Raw genomic sequence first — 16,055 nt, 5'->3', positions numbered from 1 at the left:
CCTTTGAGAGGCTGGTTGTTGTAACATTTTGATAAATGATAACATGTTAGACAAAATAACTTTGCTGTTATAATTTACCTCCATAGAACAGCTGTTGGGTCAGTATTTAGCATATACAACAGTCATAAATAGCCCATGTCTAAAATCCATACTTAATGGCTTATAGGCCTTTAATTTTGCAGCTGCACCTATTCTTTAAGTCCCTCTTCCATTATTGCAATATTAGCACTAACCAGGGGCATAGCCAAGGATTTGGGGCCCCCAGAAATATTACACAGGGCCCCCTTTAACCAGCTAGCCAAGCAACAAATGTTGCATCATTTTTACAAATATCTATGCATTTAAATGTTTTTCTGACCCATAATTTACTGATGTGTGAGCAATATTTTTACTATGGTTGAATTAAATTTACTTGCATTATTTTGCAGCACTGGACTATAGGCCAGCAGGCCCCCATCCAGTATTGTATTTCATTCTATTTGATGCAAATTTCAGTCTGTTGATCAAACCATGTAATTACTTTTGATTTAATAATAACACTAATTACTAAGAATAAATAAATAAAAACAGACTTTATTACAGACTTCCCATAGGCCCCTCCCTACTGTGGGCACAGGTAATTAGTACCCTTTATCCCCGCTGTGCTACACCCATGGCACTAAGTAAATATTCCTAAATAGAAATTAAATGAAATACTCAGGGATGAATGCCTTAAGTATGAATAACCTGCTCAGTCATAGAAAACAGGAGGAAATGCATAAAAATGCAGCACACCTTTATACCATAAAACATACCAGTCCCAGTGACATCGTCCATTGGTTTCTGAAGAAGCATTTTGAAGCCAAACAAAGAAAGTCATGATATTTATAATTTTTCTCAACCTGACTTTCAAGCTGAGGCAGGCCTTAAGTCTCTGGCAAACAGGAACAAAATACCCACCTTGACTTTTGAAGCCAACCCATAGTGATGTCCCAACCTAACTAGGTCGGTCTTGTTTTCATGCTTTGTGTCATGTGACCCAAAAAACCCTATAAAAAATTATATATTCTGTTTTTGAACAGCATCTGTCCTAAATTGAGCTGACTGAAATACCAAAACAATGCATCATGCCTGCAACACTTTGTGTGTATTTGTCTGCATATACACTTACTGTTCACTTTATTAGGTACACCTTGCTAGTACCAGGTTGGACCCCCTTTTGCCTTAAAAACGGCTTTAATTCTTCATGGCATGGTTTCAACAAAGTGTTGGAAACTTTCCTCAGAGATTCTGGTCCATATTGACATAATAGCATCACGTATTTGCTGCAGATTTATCAGCTGCACATCCATAATGCAAATCTCCCGTTCCACCACATTCCAAAGGTGCTCTATTGAGAACTTCAGCAAGTGGTCTTGACCAAGACTACATGCCTAAATGTGCTGGGTTAGTTCAAGGTCAAGGTTACAAGGTCATTAATTTCACACAAACTTCAAATATGTCTATTTCCAGTATATTGCAACATGCTAAGTCATGTTAAAATGCTTGCTGCAAGCTACTTGTAAGCATTCTGCACACAGAGCAAACCAAGAAGGCCACTTGAAACAGATTTTCTCCCTCATTTTGTGGAATTCATCCATGAAACTAAAACTTTGGTTTACAGTTTAGTAAATACACCATATGGAAAGCAGTTTTCAATAAACCCCAAGCCACAGAGGTTGGAGAGCTGAGCAGTTTGAATAAACTGGTCTTGATGGAGCTACAATTTTATGAGGATGGGAGATGAAGTTCCAATGGAGCAAGATAAAGGCAGCCTCCAGAAGCAGTTCCACCGTATGATGTACCGTAGCAGTCATGGTGCTTCCATCATGATAAATTAACAAGACATGTCCCTTACTACTATAAAAGTATGAATTTCTCTGGCTTTGAAAACCGTTGGGAATATCTGAGTTAATGCGAGACCTTGACTACAAAAATTATATAACATAGGAATAGTCCGTTTTTGATAAATATATAAATTTCAGTACAAAAATGATATATCGTACCTTTAATGAGCAGTTGAGCCGGTTTACCTAACAAAGTGATCAGTGAGTGCATTTTGGACTCAGAACAACTTCCCCCATGGAGCTCAGAAGACACCCCAGCAATTAAAAAACAAAACACACCACAGAATGTATTTCTTTCTACAGGTTTATTGCTCTAACTTTGCATAAATAGGATGTTAAGTGTCCCTGAGTCACAGTCCTGTAGGCTGAAACAGGAGGATCTCTGGTTACTCGTTCATGGGGGCGCAGTAAGTCTCATCCTGGTTGGTGGGGACCATCTTCTCTGGGTTGACTCCAGCAGCGGACAGGATGTTGTGCAGCCTCTGCAGGGTCTCCTGGGACATGGTGGGCTCTCTGCTAAGGATCCAGGCCAGCTCCATGCGGAAGATGCCGAAGTCTGTACAGCCATAGACCAGAGAGTGGGTCTCGTAGTCGGAGGACAGAACCCAGTAGGGACCAGGGGGTGAAGGAACTGGAGAGAGGAGAAAGGGCGTTAAATCTGCGGGAAAATTCACTACAGTACAACTCAAAATGATGAGTGAATATCAGACTGTGTAAGCGATCAAGACTTACTGTCAGTGAAGGAGACCTCCAGCTTGGCAGGCTCAGAGGGGTGTTTGACCTTAGCTTGGCCAACAATAGAGTTAATGGATCCATCATCGCTAAAAACAGAGTTTAACCAGTCAGTGTCTTAATAATGACAATATTTATACAGTTCATTGAAAACAGATGATTACAAAGAGCTTTGACAGGTATTGAGAAGGAAGGGAAATAGCAAAATACAAACCAACTGTAGTCTATAAATTCAAATAGAACAGTTTGAACCTCATAGTACAAAATGTGACAGATCAAATGGAAAGGACAATAAAAAGCTTGTTTTATAGGGGTTTCATGGACTTTATAATGCAATTTTTGTTTACTGAAACACATTCATGACCACACCAACTGAATTATAAAGAACTGGAGATAAATATTTTATACAATTACAGAACAAATCTATATTTACTGAAATACTTTTGGGAGATTTGATGATGTACTAATATTTCAACTTTTTGAAGTATAATCCCCTTTAAAGTTCCTAGAAATATTGAGAATTATTAGTTTAGTTTTTCCTCAAATTATTTAAATTCGCTTTACAAAGCTGTTGACAGCCATCTGTGGACATTAATTTTCAAAATATATCTCATACTGATAATAAAAGGCCTTTTTGTTATGTAAAGCATAAGATCAAGGTCTGACAAGGATAAGCACTGAAAACTTAGTTTTAAATACTGGGAATATAAGTATTTATCTCTGAGTATGCATATCTATAAACCTATAAAACAAAAATGAGACATATTTGACTCACAGCAGCTCCCTGTTGAGGACTCCAACGACTCCAGGACTCTTTGGGCTGTAGGTGGCAGTGCCGCACTCGCCTTTCTGGAACTGTGTTGGCAGCTTCATAATCTCATACCACTTACCAACATACTGCAAAAGAAACACAGAATTTCACTGAGAATGCTGAGGAACTTTTGTTATAAAACAGGGCAGCAATCTTTAAATCTCATGCTGGTCAGTAGAAGATAAGCAAAAGAAACAAATCAAAAGGTCCATTATTCACCCTGTTGGAATCAAAGTTGGCCTGCACTGGGGGTTTGGGACATTTCCCAAACTTCAGGATCTGAGCGCTGGCTGCCACAACACACAGCAGAGTCAAAGAAATCACCTGCATGGCCTTCATCTTCACACGACGAGCTGCAGAGAACAAAAACATGAATTTCCTGAAGTCTGTGATAAACAGGATTTATGATTGAAGCTAACAAAAGGTAAAAGAAGAAGAGTCATCACGACTCTAGTCTGCTCACCTGTAAGTGACCTGAGATACTACCTGTATGCAGCATGGTCACCTTGAGGGTCTTTTATAGATCGAAGCGCCTGCAGCTTCATCATTGATCACATTGTTCCCTCCCTTCTCTCTTGTGTTTACACGCAAAAGCCATAGGGTGAAAGCATGTGACGAAGAGGTGGAGTGTGAGAGACAACACCTGATCAAACAGGCCTCATACCTTATCTATATTCAGAACTATTTCTGATTTATGTTATTCATTCCTATGGACACTTTCATCTCAATGAAACCATTTTACTATCGTCATTTCCCCCAATAGGAAAGTAATTAAAAAGCTTTCAAGACAAACAGGAAACACAGGAAAGTTAACCGGTGTAAAAATGTAGTTTTTAAATAATGATTGAATTTGTTAGGGGGAAAAAACATCCAAACCTACCTGGCCTTTTGTGAAAAAGTAATTGATCCCCACCCCCTTTTGTTAAATCATGAATCAAGTATGATTAACCACATTTTTTTGAAAAGCTGAGTTCAATTTCACAAGCTACACCCAGGTCTGATTACTTCGAGACCTGTTTAATCAGGAAATCCTTTAAATAGAACCAGTCTGACAAAGGGAAGTAGGCTAAAACATCTAAAAAAGCAACAGATCATGCTACAATCTGAAGAAGTCACTGATACTGTATATATCAGTCTGGAAAGGGTTACAGAGCCATTTCTAAGGATTTGGGACTCCAGTAAACCACAGTGAGAGCTAAAACAGCATACTAACAACACAGACAACAAACCATGTTCTGTCCAGCAAAAGCATGATGGGAAACAAGACATGATAGGCCTTCACTACATATTTTCCTCAGTGCCTACTAAACTGGCCATGGTGATTTATTTTAAAAGCTGAGTTGCTGCAAAGCAAAAGAATTAAGCAGAGATCCTGACAGTTTCTGAGCTGTTTTTCTCGTTCACGTATCACGCTGTCACCTGAGCTGTCTGACTGACTGACAAGTGGCAGCTCTGGCAGCTTTCTGCAGAAAACAACTGACAGAAAGAGAGAAATACGGAGAATATCCTGATGTTTGCAGGTTCTTACATCAGCTCATTTAGTGCTAAGCTCTCTGCAGCTGCTAAAAGTAAAGATTTAGAATCAGTGTTAACTAAGGGAGATGGATTCATATATGGACATATTTTATTCAAACTTTACATTACACTTAGTTAAGGATGTCTCAAGGATTTCCTGATGACATAACTTGAGCTTATCCAAAACATGAAACTATAATTTGGGGTGCTATTTTTGGAGCAAATTCAAAATGCATGTAAGTGGCAGGGAGAACTCCAGGACTTCGGTGTGGCTGTGCTCTTATTCTAATAAAGAAATGTGGTCGAGGTTTGATGAAGCTGCCGCTTTTTTACAGCTACATCTGAGCTAAACGCTACAGCAGTGGCAGACATTGTAAGCCTACATATCAGCTTACAGTACAAGTTAAGCCCACCCAGAGCAAGTGAAGTAGGTTGGGAAGAGGGCAAGATTTTCTGTCAAAATTTTTTTTTAAGTGTGGCTCTTTGCCCTTGTTTTTATGAAGAACTGTGGTCCAGTTCTGAGAAAACTGCCGCTGTGGCTACATCTGAGCTAATGGCTCCACCTGCAGCCATTGTAGTGTATTACTGACTCACACTACAACTTCCCCCCAGAACTATCGTACACTCATGCAGAAGCAGGGCAGGATAAGAGGAAAAGCTTTTCTATCATAAAAAGCTTTCAGTGCTGTTCTCCTCTCTGTATTTCATAAAGAACCATGGTCCAGTGCTGATAAAAATGCTGCTATACTATAGCTATGTCCAAGCTAAGTGCTACAGCTGTTGCTATCAGCTTTCAGAACGACAGCCTGTAGCTACCGCCTCATTCTCCTCAAATGACACTGATTGGTTAGAACCGCTTTTTTGGGTCTGGCACAAATGTTTTAGACTGGAGCTTTGCAAGATGAATTTTTCTGATGGCAGACCTGGAATCTGGACAGTCCATCAAGGTAAGCAAGGTAAGTTAGCATTGCGTGAGCAGCACATACAGAATCTTGGAGTCCACCACTCATGTTATAGTCCAAATACTCGCACATGACTATCAACTCGAACCCATATGCACAAATGTTCCAAATCTAATAATATGTACTAAAATAATACCATTTTGAGTGCATTAGTATGCCAAGTGTTCCCAGAAGAATGTGAAAATGTTGTATACTACTGGTAAAACCCCCGTAGAATTGAGTGTGAAATGATGGACACTTTTCATCTGCAATGGACGCCATATTCCACTACATCACACATTTCCCAACTTTGAAACTGGGGGAAAGAGACAGCAGCGACCTGGTGAATATCACTGCAGTGTAGAAATGTAAATTATGCTACATAACGTTTCTGCTTTAAGCACAAATAGCTGCTCTCTGTAATGTTTGTTAGGCCTGCAATGATTATTTATGCTACTGTTAGCATGCTGGCTAACATAAGTATACACTAGCTAGCTAACTAACATGCTGCTAGCAGTGGTAACACATTTTAATCAGGCATTGACCTTGTGGTAAGCATTTGGTTTATGTGTGATATATTGTAATCTTTATTGTAGAATAAAACGTAAGTAGTAAGCCTGCTTTCTGCTTGGCATATCTGCAGAGTCATGATGATCCATGCGTCAGCGTGATGTGCTGTAAAACATGATGTAAAAATCTTCAGGCATGGCCTTTTGCGGGGCTCCTGAGCAGCTAATTTTCACCGGGTTGTGCACATCTCCAAAATTTTTACAGATGCGGACGTGCCAGATGTCAAACATGCTACAGATGCGATTGTTAAAGATACGTGCCCCCTAGCAGTTGATAGAACATCGGTTTGCAGCAAGGAGGAAGCTGGTGCTGGGTATAAATGGACAAGATGTTTTGGCGTCACGATTCAGCATCAGTTTAAATCAGGGAGGCCATCCATACAGACATAACCAAGCCTTAAGATGTCAGAGTCTTGACAAGTTGTAAATGTTCACGAAAAAGCAGCAGTTAAGGTCCTTGCACAATGAGTATTTTTTTTTCATATGAAATTATTCCACATTAAAAAAGAAAAAAATTTTCATCCTTTTTTTTTTTTTGTTTTTTAGAAAAGGTATTTAACCTTGCAAAGCAGATGGATATGCCCTTTTCCATGTTTCTCACTGGAAAATTCATCTTGCAAAGCTCCCATCTGAATAGTTTGGGCCCAGTTAGAAAGTGGCAGGACAAATCAGCGACGAGGGGCAGTACTTTCAGGTGCGGTGGAGTCGTGACGTAAGCAAGCAGGAACAAGAGACCGATGCAATTATGGCGGAAGAGATAAGAGTGGATGCTGCTAAAGCGCCAGTTTTATCAGAACTTGACAACATTTCTTCATTAAAGGAAGAACAAAGAACAGCAGTGAGTTGTTTTCTTTTCAAAAATGACAAAAGTTGTGTACTGACGTGTCTACAATCGCTATGGTTCACGTTATGCAGTTCGCATCTGCAAAAGTCATTTACATGGGTGACTTGGTCTGTTCAAAAAAGTCTAAGAAATTACCTCCCAGGTCCTTTGCTTTTCACTTTTCCATAACCCGGTTGAAAAACGTCACAGGGTCAAAGTAAGGTGGGAGTAAGAGAATAGGAAAGGAGAATAGTGGTGATAAGGGAATCCAACCTCACTTTCCGTGGGCGGATGTTAAGGACGTGACGTGTGTCATTTGTGTAAAAACTACAATTTAACATTGATGGACTACATAATTCTGACTGTGAACATCTAGAACATTGGAAACGTTTCTCTTAATCGGAGCTCTCTCCCTAGTCAGTACAACTAGATGAATGATATTCAAGACCTTTTATTTTTTGCAACAATATTAAATTGTTTTGTTTTATTACCTACCTATTTTTTTTTCTTTAATTCTCTCATCTCTTAATTTTATTAGTCTATTCTGGTTCTGTCCTTCTTTCAGCTCATTATGTGAAAAGCACTACAAATCTTGTCTTATTGCATAATTATGATGATAAATATAATAATCACAATATGGCAACTTTATTGCTTCAATCGGTTGTGATTTAAAAACTATCACATTTTCTTTAATATTTCAAAATAGCAAAACAAATGCAGTTTGACATACTGACTAATTGGTTTACTGTTTGGATAAAAATAGAAATGAGAAGAAATGAAATTGTTGTCATAAGTTGAATGATGTAGTTTTCATGTCTAATATTTCTCTGTTCATCTCTGTTTCCTTCTGTTCATCACGTGATTTATAAGTTTGACAATGAATTTTACTGTTTAAATCTGGGCTGGTAAAGTTACAAAGTGATTGCATGTTTTGATGAGCGGTCAACAGGCGCGTCACTTTAAATGAAGTTTATGCAAAGAACTGTGGTTCATCTTTTCATCTCTCCTTTGGTAAAAGATGGTCCAGTGTTTCCTAGACTAAAGGAGAGAATAAAGGAAGTAATAAAGCTCCTTATCAGTTAGCGAATTCATACAGCCATTATCATGGCCAACAGTAAAATACTTCTGGGTCATGTCACTCAGTTAGGAACCCCCCCCTAAGCAAAGTGGACTATTCGAACATTGACATGTAAGATACTGAGGAGAGTAGTTGTCCTCCATCTCTCTGACTTGGAACAGTGCAATGATGTGCGAGTTTGTGCTATCTAAGGCTCTGTTGGGATAGACGGAGCCAGTATAGTTGTTTTAACGAGTCAAAGAGCCACAGAGCCATCGTCACTGATTCTTTTGATCGCAGTATTAAACAATTTTCCATGGTCTACAAATTTACAAATAAAATACAATAGTCTCAGTGTGCAGAGTTTAAGTGCATTACTTTTTTTTGTTTTCAAAAATAAGTCTGCAGAGACCTTTAGTGTTAGCTCTTGTAATACGGATGTCATCTGTTAGCAAATCGCAGTTAAAAAAGAAGTAGAGGAAGAAAGAAACATACTGTTTAACCATCAAATCTGAAGTGTGTGACCTGGTACAACTCTTCCCTGCCAGGATTAGTGCTGTGACCTGCATCGAAGTTTAGGGCAATAAAGTCTAATAACTGACATATGCCAATTGGAACAGTGTAAGCCCCCATACTCAGAGGAATTTCCACATTGCCTGTTTGTATGACAACGAAAATTGTGACATTTTCAAAATTTTGCACCCTGAATACACCCTGTTTTTAGGCACCCAAAACACTATTACTGTGTGAATGAACAGCCAAAATGCTACAGAAAGGTGCCTTTTTTGAATGAAATGGTGTAAATGTGGCCACAGTTTAGAAAAGAGAGTAGACACGCAACATTACCTGGTTTAAATGAAAGGACAAGCTGTTTGGATTTGGTCAAATTGTGAAGACATACAAAAGAAAGAACCTAAATTAATGTCCGATAACAGAATATATGCATATTTCTTTTTTTTACCAATGACACTAAAAGAACGTTCTTAATAAAAACAAACATACTAATTTCCCTTCACTCCTGCCGGTATGATTCTTCAGCTCTTCAAACACGAGGGCAGTCTCAGATGAGCATTTACTGAATCCTCCTGCTTTAAAAACCTCAGCTTCTTGTTTACTCCGAACCACTCAGGTTGTCAGTAAAGATTCATTAGCCACAGGTGCATCTGCTTTTCTTGATTGCGTCTCCTTCTGCTGCCAGATTTACTTGAAGTCTCTGCTGTGCTTTGACAGAGAAATTCAAGAGATTTTGAAACACTCTGACTGGAAAGTGAAGGAGTCTTGCGATTTATTTATTATTAGAGATGGAGGAAAGAAAATAAGAGAAAGTGCTGCAGGGCACAAAAATCACTAAGAGCAGCTAAAGTGCTGTTGCAAATATGATCAGAGAAAACAGACTGGCAGTGTTTGAATTTTCATGACCTTCAGTGCCTCATCAATATCCTCGTTTATGTAGGGGTAATAATGTTCAGGTAGGCTATTTGAGAATCAGATGCACAGATTTGTGGAGGAGAATGACACAGAATTACTTTTTTAGTGTGCATTATATCTGTAAATTGGCTTCTCTGCTTGTGTTTTCATCCTTTAACCACGCTAGTGTTAATGTGTGGCTAATACTGATGCCTATTTATGCCCTACAAAAAAGAAAACACAGCCACAAGACTGATTACTCATACCAAACATTTTTTAATACATCTACTGCCAGATGAAGTGTTAGCTGCCATAAACAGCCTTATTCAGAAATGGATTTTACATGGAAAATGTTCTTAACTGTTGTAAAGATTAATGAATTTTTTATATCTCAATGCTGAGGATAGATGTAGTTGGGTTTACTATGTTTTCACACTGGCCGTCAATCTGGCCATTCTTATGAATACGAACTCTCAAGAACCCTCTGAAAGATTTTCTTTTCAAGTTTTGCAGGAATATCCACTCTGGCTCAAGGATGAACTTGGAGGCTTGGAGGCCTGAGGTCAAAAGTCGAGGCATCATATTCATCCCTTGCTTGTGAATGCAATATAATACTAATTCTGTTAGGGATTTTATTCAATCTTCAATCAGGGCTGTCCAATTTGGGGCCCGTAGGCCAACTTTGGCCCATGAGCTGTTAATTTTGGCCCGCTGCCCATGTTCGAAATTTTTTTTTCCAATTATTATTTTCCCACTGCCAGCAGTCTAAATATTTTGTTCAATATTTATTTATTGTTGCACTTCCTCTCCTCACCACAAATTAACATTGTGTTACATCGGGGGTAGGGTGGCGCTGTTTGAGCTCCCGTCAGCTCAGATCTGGAAGCCCATGACCAGAGAGTGAGTCAGTGAGAAGATGCTGGGGTCATGGCAGAGATGGAGCGTGTGAGACAGTGGCACACTGATAAGAGAAACTTTAAAAAATAGTTGGGAACATGAGTACTTTTTTTTACTGAAACTGATTTCAAGGCAGTATGCCCAATTAGTATTTGAGCCATACGGATGTTAAGTAATTTCATGCTGTGAAACACAATAAAGAATAGTGTTATTCATTTTCAAAATTACTTTGTATGAGTTATTATTTTGCACAGTTATGCTATAGGCACATTTAATTTCATGCACTGCAACATGAATGTTTAGTTTTGGCCCGCGACCCTCCACCCCGATTCATTTTTGGCCCTTTTCCTGAAAAGAATTTGGGCACCCCTGGTCTAAATGTTGGGTAGTTTTATACCTCCTGGAGGAATGTAACTGCTAAAGAATAACTCTTGAATTAACAATATTACTGACACATGTACAGGACAAGACAGCCAAGAGATCTGATGTGCCGTTTTGTCTACAGGGTGCACCTAAACAGCCATAAACCAACAAATGTGCCTTACAGGAGCTTTAATTTCTCCAGGACTCACTTTATAGTGTGCTGTCATTTTCTGAACAATGCGATAATACAGCGTCATCTTTTGGTATTTGATTGCAGTGTGAACAGCCAAACAAACAAAAAAATCAGATCTGAGAAAAAAAAAAAAAAACAGAATTGAGCAATAAGGACTGCAGTGTGAACGTAGCCTTAGTTCTGTATGTACCAAAAACCTGAAGTCAACGGTGCCTGCTATTTCTGAAAACATCGGCAAGCTCTTCACAACTCATGAACTTCAGATAAACATTTCTGAACACTTTCAGAAAAATTCAACTTACTTTGTCTTACTGAAAACGGGGTTCTTGTATGGTCTTTTCTTATAAACAAAGTAAATCCAATCACATTCTGAGCCATTTAAGTCTGCAATAATGTGTACCACATTTCATAGAAAATATAAATGCCTGTTATTAGGGGGCTGAAGTTAATGTTGCATGTTTTCCTTTTTTGTTGCCAAATTATATAAAGAGGTTCAAATATTTTTCCTCACTTTATCTGCATTCCTTTGCTGTTGAATGAACTTCTTTAAAAATCCATTCATCTCTGTTGAAACATAAACTATAATTGATCTTTATTGTTGCAGATGAATGAAGGTCAGGTCATTTCTTCAGCAGTATCACTGATCTTTGATGAATCACATTGTTGCACCATACTTCCCTGTCATGACAAAGTGGATTGTACTTGGACATGTCCTCTTACCTTCCAGTCATGCTTGAATCCAGCTTTGATAAGTTATTAGTTACCTAATTTAATGATTTTTCTCTCAGCAATGTACCAACCCTTTACACCGACTGCACCCCTCGTACAGTAAAGCTGGTCAAATTCCAGGAAACATCTAGACTGTTCAAGGTTAAAGTTCAGAGGTGTTGTTGTAACCTCTGTTGTCCTTCAGCAGCAGGAAATATTCCCAAGCTTCATGTTTGTGACAGTTAGTGTAGGTGTGTGTACACAGGTGTCCAGCTCATACGTGACCCCATGTTTGGTGACATGTGAGTCTCTCATGTAGTGGTCACGTAATCCTGTCAGTCCTGTGTACTCATGGTTGAATACTACACTGTGTTTGGAGTTGATATATTTTTATGAAACATTTGTAAGTCATTGATAAAAACAACTGGGACTACTTCCAAGTTATTCAAGGTTTCCTTACTGTACACAATAACGATTAAGCAGGAAAACAATGACTTTAAAAATCTTACTTAGGACTTGGTTTATTCAGGATCGCATTAATTACTAAGATAAATTGTTAGTGTATTTCATGTCTCCACGGCTGGGAGGCATGTCCACAGAAATGAGTGAACTTGGAGGCTTCCCTATAGAGATGCTCTTATTGGCTGGTTAAGTTTATCAATGGGCAGCATTAGTAGTGATTGGCTTTGAAAGCAAAGGAAAGAGCCCCACCTAAAGAAACTCAGACTTTATGGCACAAAATCTACCAACACAGTCACGAGAGTTTTACAAAAACTGTTTTACTGTAAAAATGTACCAACAAAAAAGCCCTGAATAATACAATAAAACAAGGTCAAAACTAGTGTATCCTGTATCTCTGGTGAAATACTGCACTAGGGCCTCTCTGCATTATTTTCCGTGTCTTTAATATTCCCTCTCTTTTAGATATTTCTGAGCGAGCGCGCCAGAGCAGGTTGCTCCTGTCCTTGATCATGTACTGACCGGTCAGCCCTCATCCAGTGAAACCCACCACCTCGTCTTGAGGCAGGCTTTGATGTTTCAGGGAGCAGTTAACAAGTCATTCCCCTCTGATGTGTATTATGTGGAAATGGTGTCTTTTGATCCTTCTCTTCTCTCTTTTGACCTTGCTTCTAGCTGGGGGGCTTTGTACAACAGCAGAGAGCATTTAACCCTATTTAAATTGAATTGACTGTGTTTAGTTTTAACTTGGAGTGTTAGAAAGCTTAACAAGAACTGATCTTTACATGACAAGCTATGAAAAACAGCCAAATAATATTGGTACGTTATAATGCTATGTAATTTTGATGTCTCTGTTGGCTCTTATTAATCCAAGTCATGGTTATCCAAATTTTTGTCAAGGGGGCAACTGGACTTGGTTGAGGTTCTTGAGGTAATGTTGAGTTCATAATATTTTATTCACATTTCTTAAATGTGTCTGAAAGTTCTGATTTAAAAAACATCAGTCCACCAGGTTGAAAAATTGTCAGCTCTTACCAATCAATGTAGACTCAAAGCCTTTAAAGTAGACTGATGGATTTGGTTTGTTGCACTTTGGTGCCCACTGAAGGTCTCTAGGTGCAACTGCATTTGCACTTAGATTGGTGCTTTAACTAAAAATTGTGAGGGAAAAGAAAGATAAGCAACAGCAGTAATAATATTCTGATCTGGCCCGTTCTTTGAAAGTGTATATCAGTAAATAAATACCAGAAGAACCAAAGAATATAAAACTCCTTTTCCCATTTCACTAGGTGCAAAAGACATGTGGACCTTTCTAGAATTAAATCCAAATATCTCAGCCACAACTGGATGGATTTCTGTTCCCAAGAGGTTGAATCTAATAACTTTGTTGATCCGCTGACTTTTTATCTCATACCTCCTCCCGGCTGACATTTGATATTCAGATTGAAACATCTCTGCTGTTATTGGATTGCTGTCAAACTTACAATATGTATTCAAGATCCCTGGAGGATAAACTCCTCTGACCTTGTTGATCCTCTGACTTTTCCTTCACCCCACCATGAGGTTGACATTTTAGGCCTTTACAAATCTTCATACCTCAGCTATCAGTTGATGAGGAAAAATCCATAGGGGATACAGCAGATGCTCAGCTGGCTGCACAGGAGGCTGCGTAGCCAGTGAAATTTTCTGCTCATAGTTTGAGTCAGTGGTTTCCAACCTTTATCTGAGGAGCCCCCCCACTGGTATCTAATAAAAGCTGAGCCTCACCAGGACCAACATGAACAAAACAGACATCGCTGTCAAAAAAAATATCCATTTTCACATGAATTGCTTTTACTACAATATGCATTAAGCAATGTCCTTTTTATGGCAAGTGCTTAACTTCAGTATTCCAGCAGAAGAGGCCTTCACCTCAAGTTGTAGCCTCAGTGATGTCACCAACTGGTCCTGAAGTAGACTTCTGAAGCCTGTCGGAGGAGGTTGCCATATTGGAAAGGTTATCAACCAAGTATCATCTAGAAAAGCACTCAGAGAGCACAGACCTCCACCCATAGCCCTATATCCCAGTAGTGACAAATTTTTGAATAATTCTTGGAATCTGTCCCCATGTGCCCCCCACTACAACATTCACTGCTCACTCCCTTCCGGGTGGGGTGGAAACACAGTGAGGCAATTGATTTGCTACAGGTGGACTGTCACGGTGAAAGCATTGCCTGCCAGTGCCAACAGATGCACTGATAGTCTCACCCATGGTATCACAGGACGACTAGACGTCATGGCAGGGGGTGAAAATTCCACTATTCCTCCCAGCCTTGTGAGTATTGCTACAATTCGCTGTCTTTCTCTCTGTTACGCTCCGACTCGTCTCCTCGACGGGGCTGCGTCTTTCAAACTCTATAAACTCCAAACCTTTGAATAGAAACACACCCAAAATGCTGCTGGGATTGAAGTTACTCATGTCCACCATCTCCTGGTGTAAAGTGGTAACAGCACAGACCTCCGCCATTAGCCCTATCTCCCAATAGTAAAGAATCCTTAAAAAAATTCCTGGATCCAGACGGTGATCCAGATCACTCCCAAAATCTAATCAGTTCTTCCATATGCCATTTCTGACATTTCCTGAAAATTTCATCAAAATCCATCCATAACTTTTTTGAGTTATATTGCTAGCAGACAGACTAACTAACTAACAAACCCACCCGATGACATAACCACCTTAGTGGAGGTAATTAAAGAAAAGCTGCTGAAGCAGGACCCGCGCCTTAAAAAAAAAAGTACTGTGCACTCACCTGTCAACAAAATAAACTACACCCCTGCATAAAATAAGAATAGATGAGCTCTAAAATATTCATCCCTGTACAATGTGTACTCAGACCAAATGCACCTTTGAATGCATTTTGTACACATGAATATTTCTGCTGTATGTGTGACGACTGGCCTGGATTCACTAGTTCCTACCAAAGACCTACTCTGAAATAATCCAGTAAGTGTGATCATGATTAAAGTTAATATGTGGAAAGATGAACCACCTGAGAACAGAAAAAGCCTCCTGTAGACTCTGGCATGGCTTTATTAAAAAAAGATTATCTGAGTAGTGTTAAACTGTATATCCTTTTCATATTCTTATGTTCTCTAATATTTATGAACAAAGTCTTTCTATGGAGCACTATTGGTGCAAAAATGACTGTGCTCAATTGACTTGAGCAAATTTGACCCCCATATTGCATATTGTAAGTGCAATTGCTGTGCACAGCGAGCAACACCAGGCTTGGGGTACCACTTTTAACAGTTTTTCCACATAGGCGATTTAATACCCTTTTTAGGAGTGCTGGAGCACCCTTTAATCTCATCTTAGTCCTCCTAAAATAATCATGACTGGAGCAAGTGCCCCATTCGATTTTCTAAATTTGACAGAAGTTTTTGCAAATATCTTAGTTTTCAGCAAGAAAAACACTAAATACTAAAGCATGTTCCCCTGTCAGGAAAATTCATTCTTTTATGAATATAGCAGAAAAATCCCTAATTCAATCATGCAAAAGGTAGGTTATTTGGTGAGATAATTATTTTTAGGCCCTTTAACTTCACACAAACAATTTAAGTATGGGTTAAAAGCTTTGTTTAAGTGACTGTGAAAATAAAAAAGTGATAGCAAGTGGAAAGCAGAAATGCATTTAATTCATGTTATTTTATGGTGTAATGGTATTAGCATTTAACC

At 38.9% G+C, this 16,055-nt stretch overlaps 1 protein-coding gene across 2 annotated transcripts; it reads right to left on the bottom strand.

Annotated features, from left to right (window-relative positions):
- Nucleotides 1-2,155: 2,155 nt before the first annotated feature.
- LOC121519733 (apolipoprotein D-like) lies at nucleotides 2,156-9,466 on the bottom strand. 2 transcript variants are annotated; one of them, XM_041802584.1, is made up of 6 exons: nucleotides 9,316-9,450; nucleotides 9,160-9,181; nucleotides 3,628-3,761; nucleotides 3,373-3,494; nucleotides 2,598-2,686; nucleotides 2,156-2,496 (listed from the first exon to the last, which is right to left on the bottom strand). In XM_041802584.1, the coding sequence occupies exons 3-6, from the start codon at nucleotides 3,745-3,747 to the stop codon at nucleotides 2,252-2,254; spliced, it is 576 nt and encodes a 191-aa protein (XP_041658518.1). In that variant the 5' UTR covers nucleotides 3,748-3,761; nucleotides 9,160-9,181; nucleotides 9,316-9,450; the 3' UTR covers nucleotides 2,156-2,251. The 2 variants fall into 2 exon arrangements, with proteins under 2 accessions (XP_041658518.1, XP_041658516.1); XM_041802582.1 differs by lacking the exon at nucleotides 9,160-9,181 and having other exon boundaries at nucleotides 9,316-9,466.
- Between the last annotated feature and the right edge of the window lie 6,589 nt (nucleotides 9,467-16,055).

Source organism: Cheilinus undulatus, linkage group 13 (genome assembly GCF_018320785.1).
Source record: "Cheilinus undulatus linkage group 13, ASM1832078v1, whole genome shotgun sequence".
NCBI classification, from domain to species: domain Eukaryota; kingdom Metazoa; phylum Chordata; class Actinopteri; order Labriformes; family Labridae; genus Cheilinus; species Cheilinus undulatus.
The sequence above is the reverse complement of the archived record's forward strand: the minus strand, read 5'-3'. Positions and strand labels throughout refer to the sequence as shown.